This window comes from Nestor notabilis, unplaced genomic scaffold (assembly GCF_000696875.1).
Source record: "Nestor notabilis isolate BGI_N333 unplaced genomic scaffold, ASM69687v1 scaffold30222, whole genome shotgun sequence".
Lineage (NCBI taxonomy): Eukaryota > Metazoa > Chordata > Aves > Psittaciformes > Psittacidae > Nestor > Nestor notabilis.
Genome location: NW_009919318.1, coordinates 26,911 through 43,644, shown reverse-complemented (window position 1 = coordinate 43,644; position 16,734 = coordinate 26,911). Strand labels below are relative to the sequence as shown.

The 16,734-nt window shown below is 37.5% G+C and overlaps 1 protein-coding gene across 1 annotated transcript in view; it reads left to right on the top strand.

The window, feature by feature from the left end:
* LOC104402326 (partitioning defective 3 homolog) overlaps positions 1-16,734 on the top strand; it is a gene marked incomplete at both ends in the record, with an annotated part of 50,960 nt that overhangs the window by 9,221 nt on the left and 25,005 nt on the right. The window contains 2 exons of the mRNA XM_010010173.1: positions 9,240-9,428; positions 9,902-10,072. Of these exons, the coding sequence (XP_010008475.1) occupies positions 9,240-9,428; positions 9,902-10,072 (360 nt within the window). The remainder of the gene's footprint in view (positions 1-9,239; positions 9,429-9,901; positions 10,073-16,734) is intronic.

Genomic DNA, 16,734 nt, shown 5'->3' with positions numbered 1-16,734 from the left:
GCGGTTGGTGTGTTGGAACAATATCTAAATGTTTATCAGCCCTGAAATAAATTGAAAATGGGATTGCTTATTATTTTTGCCTGAACTCGAATATCTGATGCTCCTGTTATTATCTAAATTTCATTTTGATCACTGCACTTTAAGATCCAATTGCTGGTTTTGCCACAGACTTTTCTGTGTGATTCTGTGTTGACTGAGTAAATTAGCTAGCTAAACTTTTTGTGCAAGAGTTCATCTCCTACAGGAATAGGGTGATGCCACTGTGGTCAGAGGCATTTTGTAAGAACTAATGCATAATTATTTTTATACGCTTTTACTTTGCAACTATTCATGTTATATGAGAGATATATTAGCAAATGCCTAGAAAGACATCATTTATATTGATTAATAGATGGAAAATTCTTTGAGCTTACTTTTGGGGAAAAAAGCACTGGCAGTGTTAAACTTTAAGATGCCGGTATTCTAAGTGCATGTGTGTTTATTTCTTATTTTTGGTAAAAAGCTGCTTGTATTACTTCAAGCTGTGTAGTCACTGGGTGCATATTCACAAAGCTTTTTTAAAAACCATAAGTTAAGTTCCCTCCACTTTGTATATAGCACTTATATAGAACTTCAGCTTTTATATCAGTTTGTATCATTCAGTTGATGCAACTCCTCCTTCACACAGAACCTCCTTTGGAGTACAGTTTAGAGCATCAATTTCCATTGATGCAATAGGTGACCCAAATATCTAAAAACTGAGCCGAGATCATGCACTGACTAATATCAGCCTACACCAACAGCAGTGCTGATATCATCAGATACAGAATGATTTTATCAAAAGAGAAGAGGTTTGATGATTAAGCTGATGCTGTTATTTCTTCCCTGGCATTTAGGAATACTGCAAATAACTGGTGGCAATTATTTTTATACCTTTTCATCTTACAGTGGTGTGAGGCACAAGTGAGATTACAGTGTTTTAAAAGCCTTTTTTTAGTGCTATTTTGAGTGGTTTCAGATTATATTTTTAATAAAGTTCTGACATAAGAAACAGATCACTGGCCATATGAAAGAAGGAGTTAGTGAAGTTGTGACAGTCTTTTATCTCAGGAGGTACTCCAGTATTGAATATCATGTTCTGGGGCATTAATGAGTAGAGCCGAGACACTAATACCTAGTTAATAACTAATACAACAATTGAGTGACTGCATATGTGAATGTTGAGTACTCTGAATTTCCTGGAATGTTCAGTGATAATCCTCATAAACTTGTGTAACACTGTATCTGGGACTGACCCTCAGGCTCATACTTTTGACTGCATTGTCTGCAGTTTATTTACCTATGCTGCAGTGTGGCAGAGCCAAACTGGCTCCGTGCAGCACTGTGGGGCAGCTTTAGCTGTTTCCCGAAGCTTGTGTTGATACCGCTTGCTGGCCAAGTGCTGGTTTCATGGAAGGCAATGTACATGTTCCTCCATTGAGGTTCTGAAACAGTGCCTCAGTGCCACTGCTGCAGGGTGTCCTGAAGCCACACTGGTGTGCACATTATTATTCACCATTATTGTATTATTTCCTTAATACTGGCCTTACATTATTTTGGATAATATGAGTTGACTGTGTAAGGCATTTATAATTCAAGCAACAGATAGAGGGTGTGAGACTGAAAGGGGCTGCCACATTCTTTTAGTTGATCATCTGCTATCACAAGCAATAGATTCACATCAGGTTCTTTCAAACAGTTGTCTGACTTAGGGTGAGTGCAAAGTTCACATTGTTGCTTAAAATTCTTATTTAAACTTCTGAAAACTCATTGGTTCTCTGCAAAGCTTCTTTTACTGCACTATTGGCTTTAGACTCTTGGTGTTGATTCTTCCTTGCTGTAAATCCAGGGAAAATAGAGAGATGAAGCGTTTTGCCATGGTGGCCTGAAAGTCTGCAGCCGAAGTAGGAGTAAGACACAGGTCAGTCCCAGTGCACCATAGGGACCCTACCTCATATGGAATGTGTTTCTTGCCATGGACTTCTATAAAGGCATTATTTCCCTTTCAACCTTGTTTTTCTGTCTGGCTTTCCCAGGGGTTTTCTATCTGTTTCTTTAGTCTTTCAGGTCTTGTATATCCAATAGGCCAGTGAGAGAACTATAAAGATTTTCCTGGAGCTGTGTCAAGTAGTGTGCTGGGCATTGAAGTTTTTCTTGAACAAGGGATAGTACAGGGAGCTGTAGCTTTATAGGCTTCTTTGGCAGAGCAGACACCTGCTGTGTATCTAATCCCTTGGTTTTCACATCTCTAGGATAAGCATCTTGTAAAGAAAAGGGGTTAGCATTACAATTGCATATTTGTTTCGGAACATACAGTAGAAGCACAAAGTCTGAGGAGGAACAACAATTTAGAACAGCATATGTTGGCCTGAATAAAGTGCAGTCTTTATGGTGACAACAACAAACTAGTCCCTGTGTAAAGTTCTGAGATGCGTAACCAAAAAGGTATTCTTAGTGGTCTGATCAGTCGACTTGAAATGTAGAATCTCAACTTCTTAAACCAGATCAGAGTGTTAGCATTAGAGAAAATAATGTTAGCATAGAAAAGCAATGGCCTTCTTATAAATAACAGCCATGTGGATGTACTTAAATATGGGCTTTTGCAAAGCTTTGATTTTCATACTAAATGAAAATCACATGATAGAATTTTTGTGCTTTGGAAAACATTTATTTTTTTCCTAAACCATTTTTTAATCCATCAAAACCAGTAAACTGAAGACATTTTTGAATGTGGAACATGCTTTTTGATATTAAATTAAATCTTTAAAATGGACATAACTGGAAATGTAACAGGCCTGGTTTGTGGTATTTTCAAGAGCTAGCATTTCTGCATATAAATACATACCAAAGTTAATCCACATATAATATGCAAAAAAAATTTCCTTGATGGGATTAAGATTAAAGCAGACCATATTTCCCATAAAAATCTTAGAATTCAGATGTAGTTTTTGATATTTAGCAGCTGCTGTTTGATTTGAACGAGTGCAGTCTTTGCCAGATGTGACATATTAACGTAGCTAATATGAATAATGAGTCTCAGTGCATACGTGCAAATAAGATTCATTATTATTTATCTAACATATGGGAGATATTAAAATATTTAACCAAGGAAGAATTAGAAAAAGAAAGCAAGCATAAGAATTTTAGTTGGTTAGTTGGCTTAAGCCCTAGATCATTTTATAACTAGGTAAGTAGACACTTTAGACTCTTATAACCTGTAATACAACATACGATTCTTTGATTTAAACAACAACAACAACAACAAAAAAGATAAAAAGCCTTGTTGTATTTCAGGAGAAGACTGGGTTGGAGTGTGCATGTCACTATTGGATCAGTAAACAGTCTTTTCTCTGCTGGAAGCCCAGTTTTAAATCTGATTGAACTGCTCTAGTTGTATTTATCTTTAATGCCTACCCACGGCAGGATGCATCAGCTCTCAGTTGTTCTTCCTGAGGAGAGGCCTCAACTGAAGTTAGAGAGGCCACCTACATTGCTCTGTTTTCCGTACCTCCAGCAGTAATACATCTACATTTTTATAAGTACTGAATGTCACCCCCTACGAAACAGTTAGTTGTTGACCAAGGAAGCTGTTTTGGTTCCTTAGAGCTGTTTGATTTACGTGTTCGGCATTTGTATATGTGATGGCATATGATGAAAGTGAGTCATCATCTTTTTGTGTATCTCAGTTTCGAAGGTGGTCTGATATGACAGCAATGTCAACCCACCTAACTTGAAGGACAAAGCAGTTTGAGTCATCTCTGATGTCAAGAGTGTCTTTGCATACTAGCTAAGTAAAATCTCCTCTCTTGTGTATATCGTGTGTGTTTTAAATTAAGATTACTATTTTGTTATAATAATACCAAGACAAATTTTATTGGCTTCCCAATATATAGGAGTTATGATTTCTTAGTATCATGAGTACCTGGTGAGAAAGAAGAAAATAGAGAATGCTGTGTTAAAATCTTCTAAAGAATGAAAGTATCATGGAAAAGGCTGCGAAGTTAGGTTTGAATTCCCCATTACAGGAACCAAATGACTAAAGAAATTTTGCAATTTCCTGTCCTTTTACAGCCTATGCTTCCTAGAGCTGGTGAGCTCTTAAGTCCCTGAGACTTCAAACTCATCTTTCAAGAACTTGAGATTTTAGATGTGGAGAAATTCAAAAGAGAGGACACATTGTGAGGCAAAAGGTTGATAGGTTAACAAAATAATAAACAGAGGCCAACAGGCTTAGAGCAGTGATATTAAAAGGCTGGACACAACAGGATTTGGGGGCAGGGAAAGTGAATAGTGTAGATGGCATTATTGGAGGCCTTAGGCAGGGTTTGTTTATAGTTACATGATTTATCACGTGAATTTCATCATTGTGTTCTGTAGGAGGGTGTGTTTACATATGTGCAGGCATATATGTGTGCAAAAGAGCTCTATAAATGTTTTTATGTACATGTTTTCATATACATAGCTTAGAAGTATAGGTTACCCTTTAAAAGCAGGGATACAGAGCTTTATCAATTGTTCCTGTGAAAGGGAACAGGAGTGCACTGGGTTTTAGCTGGAAGTCCCATGATTAACTTATTTCTTTTCTCTATACATAATCACAAAGTAACTTGCAGACAAGTTTCAGTGACTTAATAGCTGCTGAGAAGACAGCATGTCTAAGCTTGCAAGAGAATGAACTTCACTTGAGAGAATGCAGCCAGATTTGTAGCTGCAGCGAGCCACTTGGGAAACTTGTCCCAGCTTGATTGAAAATTGCTTCCCCCGTGAGGTGGGAGGAGGATTTTCTTTGCTGTTAGGTTTCTTTCTTCACCCATCTCATGCTACTTACTCACCAGCTGAAGTCTGATGAGATTTTATAAAGGGAAGAAGTCCCAAGCAAGAAGTTTCTTCACAGTATTTAAAGCATAAAAGGATAAGGAAGAAATGCTGCTATTAATATGATGAGATAAATTTATTGCACTCTTAGCATCAGGGGCCATTTTAACATTGTTTATAAAATTTAATTAGGTTTTATGGTCTGATCAGAAACCAATGTTATGTAGAAGAGGAAAATAATTTTCCTCCAGTTTATCTTACGGCTTTTAAAAATCTCTCTATATATTGAAGCATTGCTATAAGTTTGCTCTGGTCATGAGGTTTATTTTTAAATTTACGATATATTTATGTTGTACTTAAAAAGTGAAAAACTTATCTCAGATGTCTCTTAGCATAAATTGATGCTAAGTACGAATTTGAAGCAAAAAATGTCACCTACAAAATTTATCAGCAATTGAATTTTTATTACAAATTACATACTCGGGCAGCTTCATTCATCCAGCCGAAGTCATTTCAGATGACCTTTTCCTCAGCAGACTCTGTCTGAACAGAATATTGTTCCGCTGTTAATTGTTTTGGACATAGCATATGAAAAATCTTAAGGGAGTTGAATTTTGTTGTTCAGGGCTCACCGTGCTTAATTTTGCTTGCATGTTTACTGCTGGCCTGTCAAAGTATCTGAACGAATAAATTTCTCCCACAGATCAACTAATCATGAAAATAGTGTTGAGGTGTTTGATTGACATAGTGAAGCTGTTAATTTAGAGTGTATCAAGATCAAATGTAAGTTATTGCAATTAGGATGTGATTGTGTTCTCAGTTGAAATTTTTAAATGCTGCATTTTAGATTTTTGTGCATTTTTATGCTCTCAAAGATGTCTTGGGAAATTTCTATGATTCATTACATTTAGACACTTAGTGTTCAACATAATTTCAGTGCAAATTTTACTTTTTTAAAATAGATGATATTTAATTAATTGGGGAGAGTCACTGTACGTGTAACACTTCTTTACTGTAAAGGTCTTTGGGGAACAAAGGATTCAGCCAGACTGAGGTTTTATTGGGGTTTTTTTGTTTGGTTGGTTTAGTTTTTACAACTTTTATTCAAAATATTGTGGTATCAGCCTAAAATCTTCCTGTTTTGCTGATTTCTCTGATAATGGCTCCTTTATGACATGCTTAGAGGTTCCTGGTCGCTATGTAGTTGTGCTCCAAGGTTTGTATGTATGAAGTTTATTCAGTATGTCATATCAAGTAAGACCTTCTTCAGTACCATGGTATGGCACAAATTTTATAGTTGGTGCTTTCATATCCATAGCCTTTGAATCTTAATGGTTCAGTTATTCTTGACAGCCGCATTTTTCTCCTATTCTTAGGAAAAAATGTGGGATATCAAAAGTAGACATCCGTTCTCTCTCTTTCTCTTTTAAAAATCTTTATGCAAGCATATGGTACTGAGAAATGATACAGATAGCAGATAGACATCAAAAGGCTTCTCATGTCCCTAAAACTGCAGACACAGGTATGGTAGTGGAACAACCTGGGTTAGTTAAAAGAAGCTGTGGATACCCAAAGAAGTTCCTAAAGCAATTTTGCCTTAGCCCAGTAATGGTAATTTTTTTCTCTGGATAAATTGAGCATTTTTCTCCTGGTTTCAGTACTTCTGTTCCAGTGCTGAGGCTGCTGTTTCTTATTTTTTCATGAGCATGATCTACTCACTTATGCAGCTGCTAAGGATTACTTTGCTCCCGGTTCAGGCCTTAAGTTTCACCTGCACACTCAGGTGTCTGTAGCTTGATTTTAGCTTATTTCCATATTCAAGACTGTAGAAAACAAGAAAGCAGAAGCCTTACAATAGGAATAGTACTGAGCTGATTGGTAGTGCAGGTCTTTGGTCTTGCTGAAGAGAAGTAGTGTAGAGGCCATTAGCCAAGTCCTTGGGGATGCTTACTGAGACACGCTTTCCAATTGACCCTTTAGCATAGAGAAGTGCGCCAAACGGGGACAGGCTGTGCAGGAAGCAGTTCGGTTCTCTGCCCTTGAAGGGAGATTGCTATGGCTGAAGTTCCAGCAGGGCTTTTTAGAAGATTCAAAAGATACTGGGAGCAGGGAAGGTTGGTTGATTATAAATTTATGGTAATACTAGTAAAGAAAACTCTAATAAGCTTACATGCTTCCTTGGATTACCCATACATCCTACCTTGACTTTATTTCCGTTTTGGCTTACAGCTTTTATTCCTACTATTATCTGTTAAGGAATATGAAAGTGATCAGTGTTACAGAAGCTAAAAGATAATATGCATCTGTCTCAGATTGGTTTATTCTGCAGCCATCTGACGAAAGATGCATTCAGATGTATGCTGTAACTAGTGCTTCTGTGATCCAAGCAGGAAAATTAGAGTTGTAATTTTCCCCAGATTTGGGAAATATTTCTTAGATTCAGTTTTTTTCCCACGGACATAGTGCATCTTTCCTTTCCTGACAGCTAGCACAGATAATGCTGTTTTGCATGGCTAGGAGATGTGTTTGGATAATGGGATTCATAAGCAAGCCAGCCAAGCTATGGCACTTGGATAGGGGTTGTTATTATTTTTAGTTGATGAAGCATTATGCTTTGTTAAAAGGTGCTAAGAGATGAGCAAATAGTGTCTAGTGCAGGGGAAAGGGCTGATGAACACATTAAGGTTCATGCTTTTAACCAAGTGGGAAAAGATGGAACTCCTGTTTTTCTTCCCTCAGCTGTTCCAGTTCTCTCAGCAGCTGACTGCCTTCCCATGTGACATTTTCGCATTGCATTTTTAGGTCAGTGGTGATACAACTAACATGCTTGTGCCCAAATTGATCGTCTGTCTGCTGTACTCCACATGGCTTTCACATCCATCTTTGTCATAGTCTGTGTTTGGATTTTAGAAGAGCTTTGCATTTCCTCAGGTCTTCAGAAATAGGGACAGCTCAGCAGATGCATGTTAACTTCTCATGTGTCTTGTCCTGCTCAGAGTATCTGGAAGTAGGAGAAAAATAGGAGCAAGCTGTGCAAATAGATGAGAATGACGTGGGAAATGTTGGTATAAAATCAGTGTCAGTAAGGGAGGTGACATATTTGCTAGGATTATGAAAGAAATGGTGAGATTAATTCTTCCAGAGAAGAACTGCCATGTTGGACATTAGTGTGCACCTTCTGCTGGACATTCTCTTACTCTTTCTCCTTCATGTGGGTGAGAAAGAAACAGCACAGTTTCTTTCTGCAGCACTTAAGCATCTTTCTGGAGGCCAGACACTGGGCTAACTTCAGAAATTGCCTGTAAAGGCATGACTTTTCTCTTTAATTGAGAAAGTTATAACCAAAAGTGATTATAACCACTTTGTTATAACTGAAAGATGGTCAGAGACAAATGGACAATGTCTATGGCAAGGGACAAGGCTGTCCATTCCCATTCCTCCTTTTAGGAGCAGTCTCTTGTGCATGAGCCCTGCTCTCAGGGCCTGACTTTTTTCTTTTTCTGGGTGCTGTGCCCATACCTGCTGCACCCACAAATGCCACTGCTCTGTGGGGACACCACAAGGCCCCTGCTTCTGGACCACTGCCACTGTGAGCTTGGCAAGAGGTGAAGTGAGAAGGCCAATCACCTGTGCTTGTATGGCTCTTGGGTGCATGGAAGGGTGTTTCTGAGCAGCTACTTGCTGGGTACGTTGGCAGGCCTGGGACTATAATTCCAAGTGTTCAAAACCCATGATTATCCCAACCAGGCTAAAGCTGGGTGTGGAGGACAGCAAAGAACCAAAGATGTGAGTAAGAGGACAGAGGTGAAGGGCAGAGCTGGGAAGGACAACAAAATTGGCCCTCAGAGCTGGATTTGATGCTAAGCTTGGCAATAGCAGAGAGATGTGCTGTTGCAGATCTCAGATGTGTAATTTTCTGTTTTTCGTAGCACAGCTAGTTTTAAATGAAATGAGGTGAATGAGTAATTTTTGAATTTAATTTTCTCGCATATAGCTTCTCCTGATGACTGCAAAGCTACCATAGATGATGATGGTATTTTAAAAATTCTGTAAGTTTGCAAGTAAGAAAATATTTCTGATACAGCTCTCTGGCTAATGAAATAGCAGCTTATGTGTGAGTTGGTATTAATGGCACATTCAGTAATGACATACAATTCAATTATTTTACTAGACAGAGAAGCACTTAAGACACAAATGTAAGGTATGTGTGAATCTGTGCATCAGCTGGAGTTGATCGAAAATACACTATCTGTACAGGTTTCTGCAAGGAATTACTGTTGAAAATATTGTGGCATTATAGTTAAAAGCAAGGTTTGGGGGTTTTTTTTAATGCTAATAGCTGTAGAGGAAATAGAATTCCCAAAGAGAAATTCTCTTCTATAATCCCATGCTAATCTTCCCAACAGAAAGCAGAAGAAGAGGAGCTTGTCCTCACACCTGATGGCACCAGGGAATTCCTGACATTTGAAGTTCCACTGAATGACTCTGGATCAGCTGGGCTTGGTGTGAGTGTCAAAGGTAACCGGTCAAAGGAAAACCATGCCGACTTAGGAATCTTCGTCAAGTCCATTATTAATGGTGGAGCAGCATCCAAGGTAAGAGGGAACATCTGTGTACTTTGGTCTTTCTCAGTTTTCCATAATAAGGCTGTTTTGAAAATAACCACAGATTCAAGAAGAGTGAGATTGCTCTATAACTAGCTTTTTCCAATTACGCCATCAGAAGTGACATTTAGATTTTTACTCAGATTTACATGATTACGGGTCCTAGGATTTAAACAGCCCTTACAGATTCTCAGGAAGGGTATGAGCTGTCTCTGGTACAGTTCAATTAGTATGCTATTTGTGCAAACAGGTTATGATAATAGCTTGCAGTACAAATCTATAATTAGAATAGACATTTCCTACAGAGGCTGCAATGGAAGCTATTACACCAGTGTTCATTTGGCCATAAACTATTAGAACTAAGCGTAGTTGATTACTTTGCTTTTGTTTTTTTCTTCTCTCCAGCAGCCTAAACTACTTTTGTGTGTGTTTTATGTAACTAGCTATAATCTTTCCTTTTCCAGGATGGCAGGCTTCGGGTGAATGATCAACTAATAGCAGTAAATGGAGAATCGCTATTGGGCAAAACAAATCAAGATGCTATGGAAACCTTAAGGAGGTCCATGTCCACTGAAGGAAACAAACGGGGAATGATTCAGCTTATTGTGGCAAGGCGAATAAGTAAATACAATGAGGTAATGCGCTTCTGATATCGGGACTGGATATTTTCACTTCTAAGGTTTTTGTGTTATAGGAGATGTCATGTTTCTTCTGAGACCTGGAAAATAATATTTTAGAAGCTAAAGAAAGAGAGAATTACAAAATAATCTGAGTTTCAGTGTTAGACATGCTAACTTTATTACTGATCAATAAAGTTTTTCTTTTGAATATTTTCATCAATGAATAACAGGAAACTCTGAATAAAACTATATTGATTTTGTAATTGGATCCCACTGTTTACGTAATTTTTGTTCTTTGGAGTTTTTTATGTAGGTCTATTGAATCTTTGGTTTATAGACTTAGTGTTAGCTGACTTGCTTCTTTGTCACTTTCGGTTTGTTTAATTAAGAGTGTAGAGTATTATATTTTATCTAAGCAATTAAAAGTTCCATGTAAAGATTCTGCAAAACTTGATGTAAATAGTTCTGTTATTTTTGATTTTAAATTTGTTGCGTCTTGGCCTTCGTTGCAGGGAAGTGTGAAGCACTGAATTCAGGGTGAAATGATTCTTTGTCTTCTATTTTTGCAACTTCTCTCTCTTCCAGTGCAATGTTAATGTGTTGATGTTTTGAAATACATTCATGATTTCTAATAGTTTATCTTCTAGGTTAATGGAAATAATGCTATATAGTAGGAATATATAGACATACGATGCTGAAAAGGACTGCAGTTGTGGAGGACTGAATTAGGCTTTAAAATGATTTTGACAAATTGGAGAAATGCACTGAGTTAAATAAGCTGCGGTTGAATGGTAGGTCAGGGAAGCATCTGTTCTTCAGACATCTAAGTCATTCTTTCATTCTTGTTAACAACGGCAAGGTCTTATCAGGAACGTTATTTCTTGAGGATCATGCTTCAGAAATGATGTGCACAAATTGTATTAGTATTGCAGATCCTGCCTAGAGGGAAATGGGGTGGTTTATTTTTTAATGCATAAAATCAATTTTTAAAAAATTCCAGTCCACAGTGTATTATAAAATCACGTTTGAAAAAGACACTACCCTCTCTGAAAGTATAAAGCTTCTCTTAATTAACTGCTTATGCACAGCTTTAATATACATGCACACGTTTATATATACACTGCTAGAAAGCCAGCTTGGATGCACACAGCTTCTTGGTGTTGAAGGAATTCTGATCTTTTTGTATTTGGTGATGTCCTACCCCTAATTCTAAACTTGGACTCCAGACTGTCCTTTGTTCCTACTTCCTACCCAATTCCAGATGCATTTTATGTTACCACATTAAATGGGTGAAATATTTTAGACTATTTCTGTGTTTAGTATATTTTTTTTTTTTTCAAAAAGGATGTAGAAGATTTTCACTCTTAGTGAAATTCTTCTAGATCACATGTATCAAGACAGTGTTTGTAAACATGATGTAGGAAATCCAGCAATGGTGAACGAAAGACATCGCTCCTCAAATCCAATAGAGTTTTTACTCACTCAAGTTAAAAATAGTTTGGTACCCTACATCTGCTTCATATTTAGTATGATTTATTCTGCAGAAATCATGTACCAAAACTGGAACGGCTCAGTCTACAGTATATGAGCGCAAAGATGAAGGAACTGATATTAGAACCAGATGCAGATAGACTGAAATGGATCTGTACAGTGGCAGGATAGGGAGCTCTATCTGGGCCTACATTACAGTTTTTGTGCATTTTCCCAACTCCTTAATAAGGTGGTGAGATGAGCCATAGTGATACAGGAAAATGGTGATATGGAATTATTGGTGTAGTGATCATCTTTGCAAAATAGTTTGAAAGACAAAGTCTTGCAATGCCCAGACTTCAGTGAAATAAAAAGCAAAGAAAAGTTTTTGTCTTGGTATTTTGCAATTAAACTCTACTTCCTAGTTCAAAAATTGGACAGATTTAAACTATAGACATTATTAATTTTATATAATACTGACAAACTAAGATAATATTATTTATGTATCTTGCATGAAAGCCATATATGTGACTATGGTACTCAGCTTAGTCCGTAAATAACGGATGAGATCATCATTGTGCAACTGAGCTTTGCATTGATATTCACTTCCCATGGAACATAAGATTATGACCATGTCTACAAGCCTTAGCTGTATTATACTTAATTCAGCAACACAGATTAATTAGACACATTGGTACACAAGTTGTTCCCTTAGAATATTCCTTTAATTGCTGCCAGCAAAGATTTTTAGCATTAGAACAAAAAATAAACTGCATCTGACTAGTGGCAAATTCACGAGTTTGCAGATTAGAAGTAAAAGCATCAGAAGGGCAGACCCTATCTTGATAAATCACATATTTTACCAGCTCAGAATCACAGAATCCTTTAGGCTGGAACAGACCTTTAAGATCATCAAGTCCAACTGTTAACTTTACACTGCCAAGTCCACCACTAAACCATATCACTAAGCACCACATCTACTCATCTTTTACATACCTTCAGGGATGTTGATTCCATCACTTCCCTGGGCAGCCTGTTCCAATGCTTGACAACCCTTTCAGTAAAAAAATTTTCCCTAATGTCAATCTAAACCTCCCTGGTACAACTTGAGGCCATTTGCTCTTGTCCTATTGCTTGTTACTTGGTGGAAGAGACCGACCCCCACCTCGCTGCAATCTCCTTTGAGGCAGTTGTACAGAACCTCCTTTTCTCCAGACTAAACAAGCCCAGTCCCTCAGAAATGGGGTTTTAGTGTTTTTTATTAATGACAAAAAGAAATGTTTACCTTCTGAGAAAGTATTTCCCTGGTGTTTTCTGTGCTCCACTCTCTCTTTTGGTTCTCCAAAGGAGTCATCATAAAACAACAGCAGCAACAAAAAAGTTCCTCTTCAACTGATTTATTTCCTGTGTTGATTCAGCATTGTATGTGCCCACTTTATGGACAAAAATACAGCTTACACTCTTGTTAGTCTTGCAGAACTGCAGTTAAGTGGAATGAGCTTGATTATATTCCCTTTTGTGCACTGCCAACAGCAGTGTTCATACTGCTCCATCCCAGCAGCATGGTCATCCTGCACCATTGCACGAAGTCAGGAATCTGGGCCCTTGGATTTCCCACTGTACCATGGAACAGACTCAAGTGTTTCAGAAGGGGAATTCGTACAAAGGATGATAATGCCAATGCAAAAAAGAATTATGCTCAATGTATGATAAAAACGTGCTATCTGGCTGTTAGAAAAACAACAACAAAACAAACAAACAAACAAAAATAACCTTTCCTTCTTTCCTTTTTTTTTCTTCCTAGTCCAAGTCCACTAGTTGTTTTGCATTTACAAAATCAAACTGAGTTCTTTTGAGATAGATAGATAGGCAACACAGTCTGCTTTTTCTTCTTCAGTAAAACTGACTTTGAATTGGATTTTGAGAAAGTAGTATGAACACAGTTCTTCCATTCTTAATATCCATTCTCATAATCAGCCCTAAGAATTGCAGGGGGTAAACTCATTTGACAGCATGTTTCTGCAGAGTGACATTCCAGAAGAGAGGGATGGCTCAACCCTTGCTGTCCTGGGTTTAAAAAGGCAGGGACAGTTGCCTCTGGTCTGCTGCATAGGAACTGTTACTTTCTTAGGCTTCAGAAGGCAAAAGTCTTGCTTAACTTGAGCATGAGACTGTTTCAGAACTTTGTGAAATGACCTCTGATACTCCTTTTTTATATCAGCATTATTCTTATACCACTTCAGTAGTTCTAGTGTTGTATAGGCTAAGCCTTCAAAGCAATTATAGTAACAATAAAAATGTACATAAACATCTTAAAAGTATTATCTTGTCTTCAGTGAGGTAGTGAGGAGATCATCATCAGTGCCTACATAACTGTAAAGTCAAAAGAGACCACAAACTTCCCAGAAGGTTAAAAGTATTTTTATGCTGTTGTGGTTTTACGGAAGAGTTTCCTGTAGAAAGAATTTTCATTGACTTGCCAAGAGATAGACTATAATCCGTCCAGGTTTTTCAAGTGAATTATCTTGTAGTAAATATTGATATAAGCATGGGGTGAATGGTAGTTATGAATGAACTCCAAGCTAAAACTGTGTATCTGTTTGCATTGCATCTACAAAATAGTACAGTAATATAGTTCATTCTGTAAGCAGCACTACTACAAATCTTGCAAAGATTTGTTTAATATCTGAGCCATACCAGACAGTGAATAGATGTCATTAGTGTTAGAAAATTCAGGTTGTGATTTGGATATATCTAAGGTTCCCTCTACTCCCTTTCAAAAAACGTTAAATACGCTGTTCTAATCTATGTTTTCAACTTTCAGCCTTTTGCAACTCATCAAATTTCCTATATAAGCATAGAGAGACTTTAAGGTACATTTCCAAAGTTGTGCAGACAGTGGCAAAAATTGGGAGAATAACAGTAGTACTGACTTGATATTCATATAAGGCCAGTATTTAACACCTCAGTTTTTAGAAGATGTGGCCATCAGCTTTTTAGGTCTTTAATTCATGCTTGACGTTTTTCTTTAAATTCTTTCCTTTAAATTAAGGAGAAACACTGTCACTCCTTGCACCATGTTCTGTTAATTAGTGATATTATTATGATTAGGCTGTATGGGCAAACAGCTGCTGGCTGTATTGCCATAATGCATAAACAGTGCTTAGGCACAACTGTGAGGCAGATCTGTGCAGCTGGCTGCACTATGTGCTGATTCAAGAAAATAAAGGTAATTGTTACTTTTGGAATTCTGCTCTTTTCAGTCCTGCAACCTGGGCAGCTTAGAGGCACAGATTGCTCATCTGCACTCTGTTCATGTCACATGCAGGCAGCACTTGTCTGCCATTAAGAGAGAAAGCATCACCATTTTCCTTCAAAATGAGAGATTTCAAGGGTTTTTCTTGTCTATCTCCCTTTTCAGACAGAATTAATGTCCTGTCAAACCTGCCCAAAATGAAGATTTGCAAATGATTTGCAGATCCCCAAATTTCTTTCTGCGTGCATGTTTATCTTTGCTCCAGTTGCTGATTTGAAAACAACTCTGAGTTGAAACAGCCATGTATCTAGACCATATAAGGACCTCATCAAGTGTGTAAATAAATTGACTGGTAGAGAGATCAGTGAGAGAGACTTTGCAGATGGGTGGAAGTGTAAAACATTCAGTATCATTTTTCCATGCATGCATTACTTAGTTACCTACTTTTAAATTAATGACAAGTTTGATTTTTTTTTTCTTTTCTCGCTACATTAGTTTTGTGGTGACCTTCTAGAGTTCATTTAACGATCAATAAGGCGTTAGCATCCTCTCTAAACTCAATGCTTTCACTCTTCACTCCGTTCTCCGCATCATTGATAAAGCTGCTCATCAGCCTAAGCTGTTCCCAGCTCTCATCCCTGGAGAATCTGCAACTGGTTCTTCTCCATCCTGAAGACTGATCTTCGTGTCCAATCCTTTAACCAGACTTCAACCCAGAAAATGAAAACTTAGTCTAGTCCCATGAAAAGTTACTTTCTTTGATGCCTTTGAAGCCTTGGTAGAGGCTTTTTGTAAATGCAAGTACATCATGTCAGTTTCATTGCCTGAGTGCTCAGAAAGCTCAGTGGCACCTTTGTGCACATCAGCATCCCAGTGAGGCAGGATTAAATTCTTCCCTCTTCCGCTCAATTTCTTGGGCCATATTGGTATTATTATTTCTTAATAGTGGCATATTTTACTTGAACTTCTAATACAGGACTTGTTCATAGCTGTCTTTTATGCCTCTTTTGGTATTTTTACTGCATGATTTTTGGTGTCCTTAGGTAAACTTCTAATAGTAAACATCCCAAGATATTTAAAAAGTTAGTTGTTGGGAAAGTATGTACATGGTTTTCTGTTTTGTAGTAGTTTGTGTCTTCTGTTTTGACCTTTTACCTCTCCCCATTTATTTTGACTTACTTTTTTCTCCGTTATCCGTTTTCTATCCTTGGTATCAACTTACAAAGCTCCATCTTGGCCCAGGTTTCTCCCCATAGCCCATAACTTACTATCTAACTGCAGTTTGAAAAGCTGTGTGGGTTCCCTCCTACCATACTGAAAGCATTTTTTGTCTTCTGCTTGCCCTTCGACATTGTCAGAAAAATGCAGTGTTTCTTAGAAGCGTTGTACTACTTTTACATTTACTAGTGTGTGATTGTGCATGTAAGTAAGTCAAACATGGCCCTTTTACTGGCTGTTTACCTGCATTTTCGCATCTTGCAAAGTCTGGCCCTAAAACAGGATCACAACTTGGGTGGTAACAAAGAAAAATCATATTTAGCATTGGTAGTAGTATTATAAAAGTAACTCTGTTGAAACACGAAGCTGAAGCGTTTTGGCTATCTTGGCCACAGTGCACAGATAAGAAAGGAAAAAGAAAGCCTGGGAAATCACTCTGTGTGACAGAAAGAGCTTTGGTACCCTGGATGCAGTGCAATATATAGCAAATTTGTATACTGGCTGCTTTAAAATCCATAATGTTTTCATGCTAGTTTTTTGGATAATTTACTTTCTGAAAGAAGGATGGAGTCTGATCATTGTTTCTTCTTTTTTTTAAAAAAAAAAAAAGTTGTTTATGCTTTGAATATTTTGGCAATGTTCTTGTACATAAACTTTTTTCCTATTTATGTGCATAACTTCAGATAGGATGGATGGTGGTGTTGAAGTAAAAAGGACCACATACGTTGTCCTT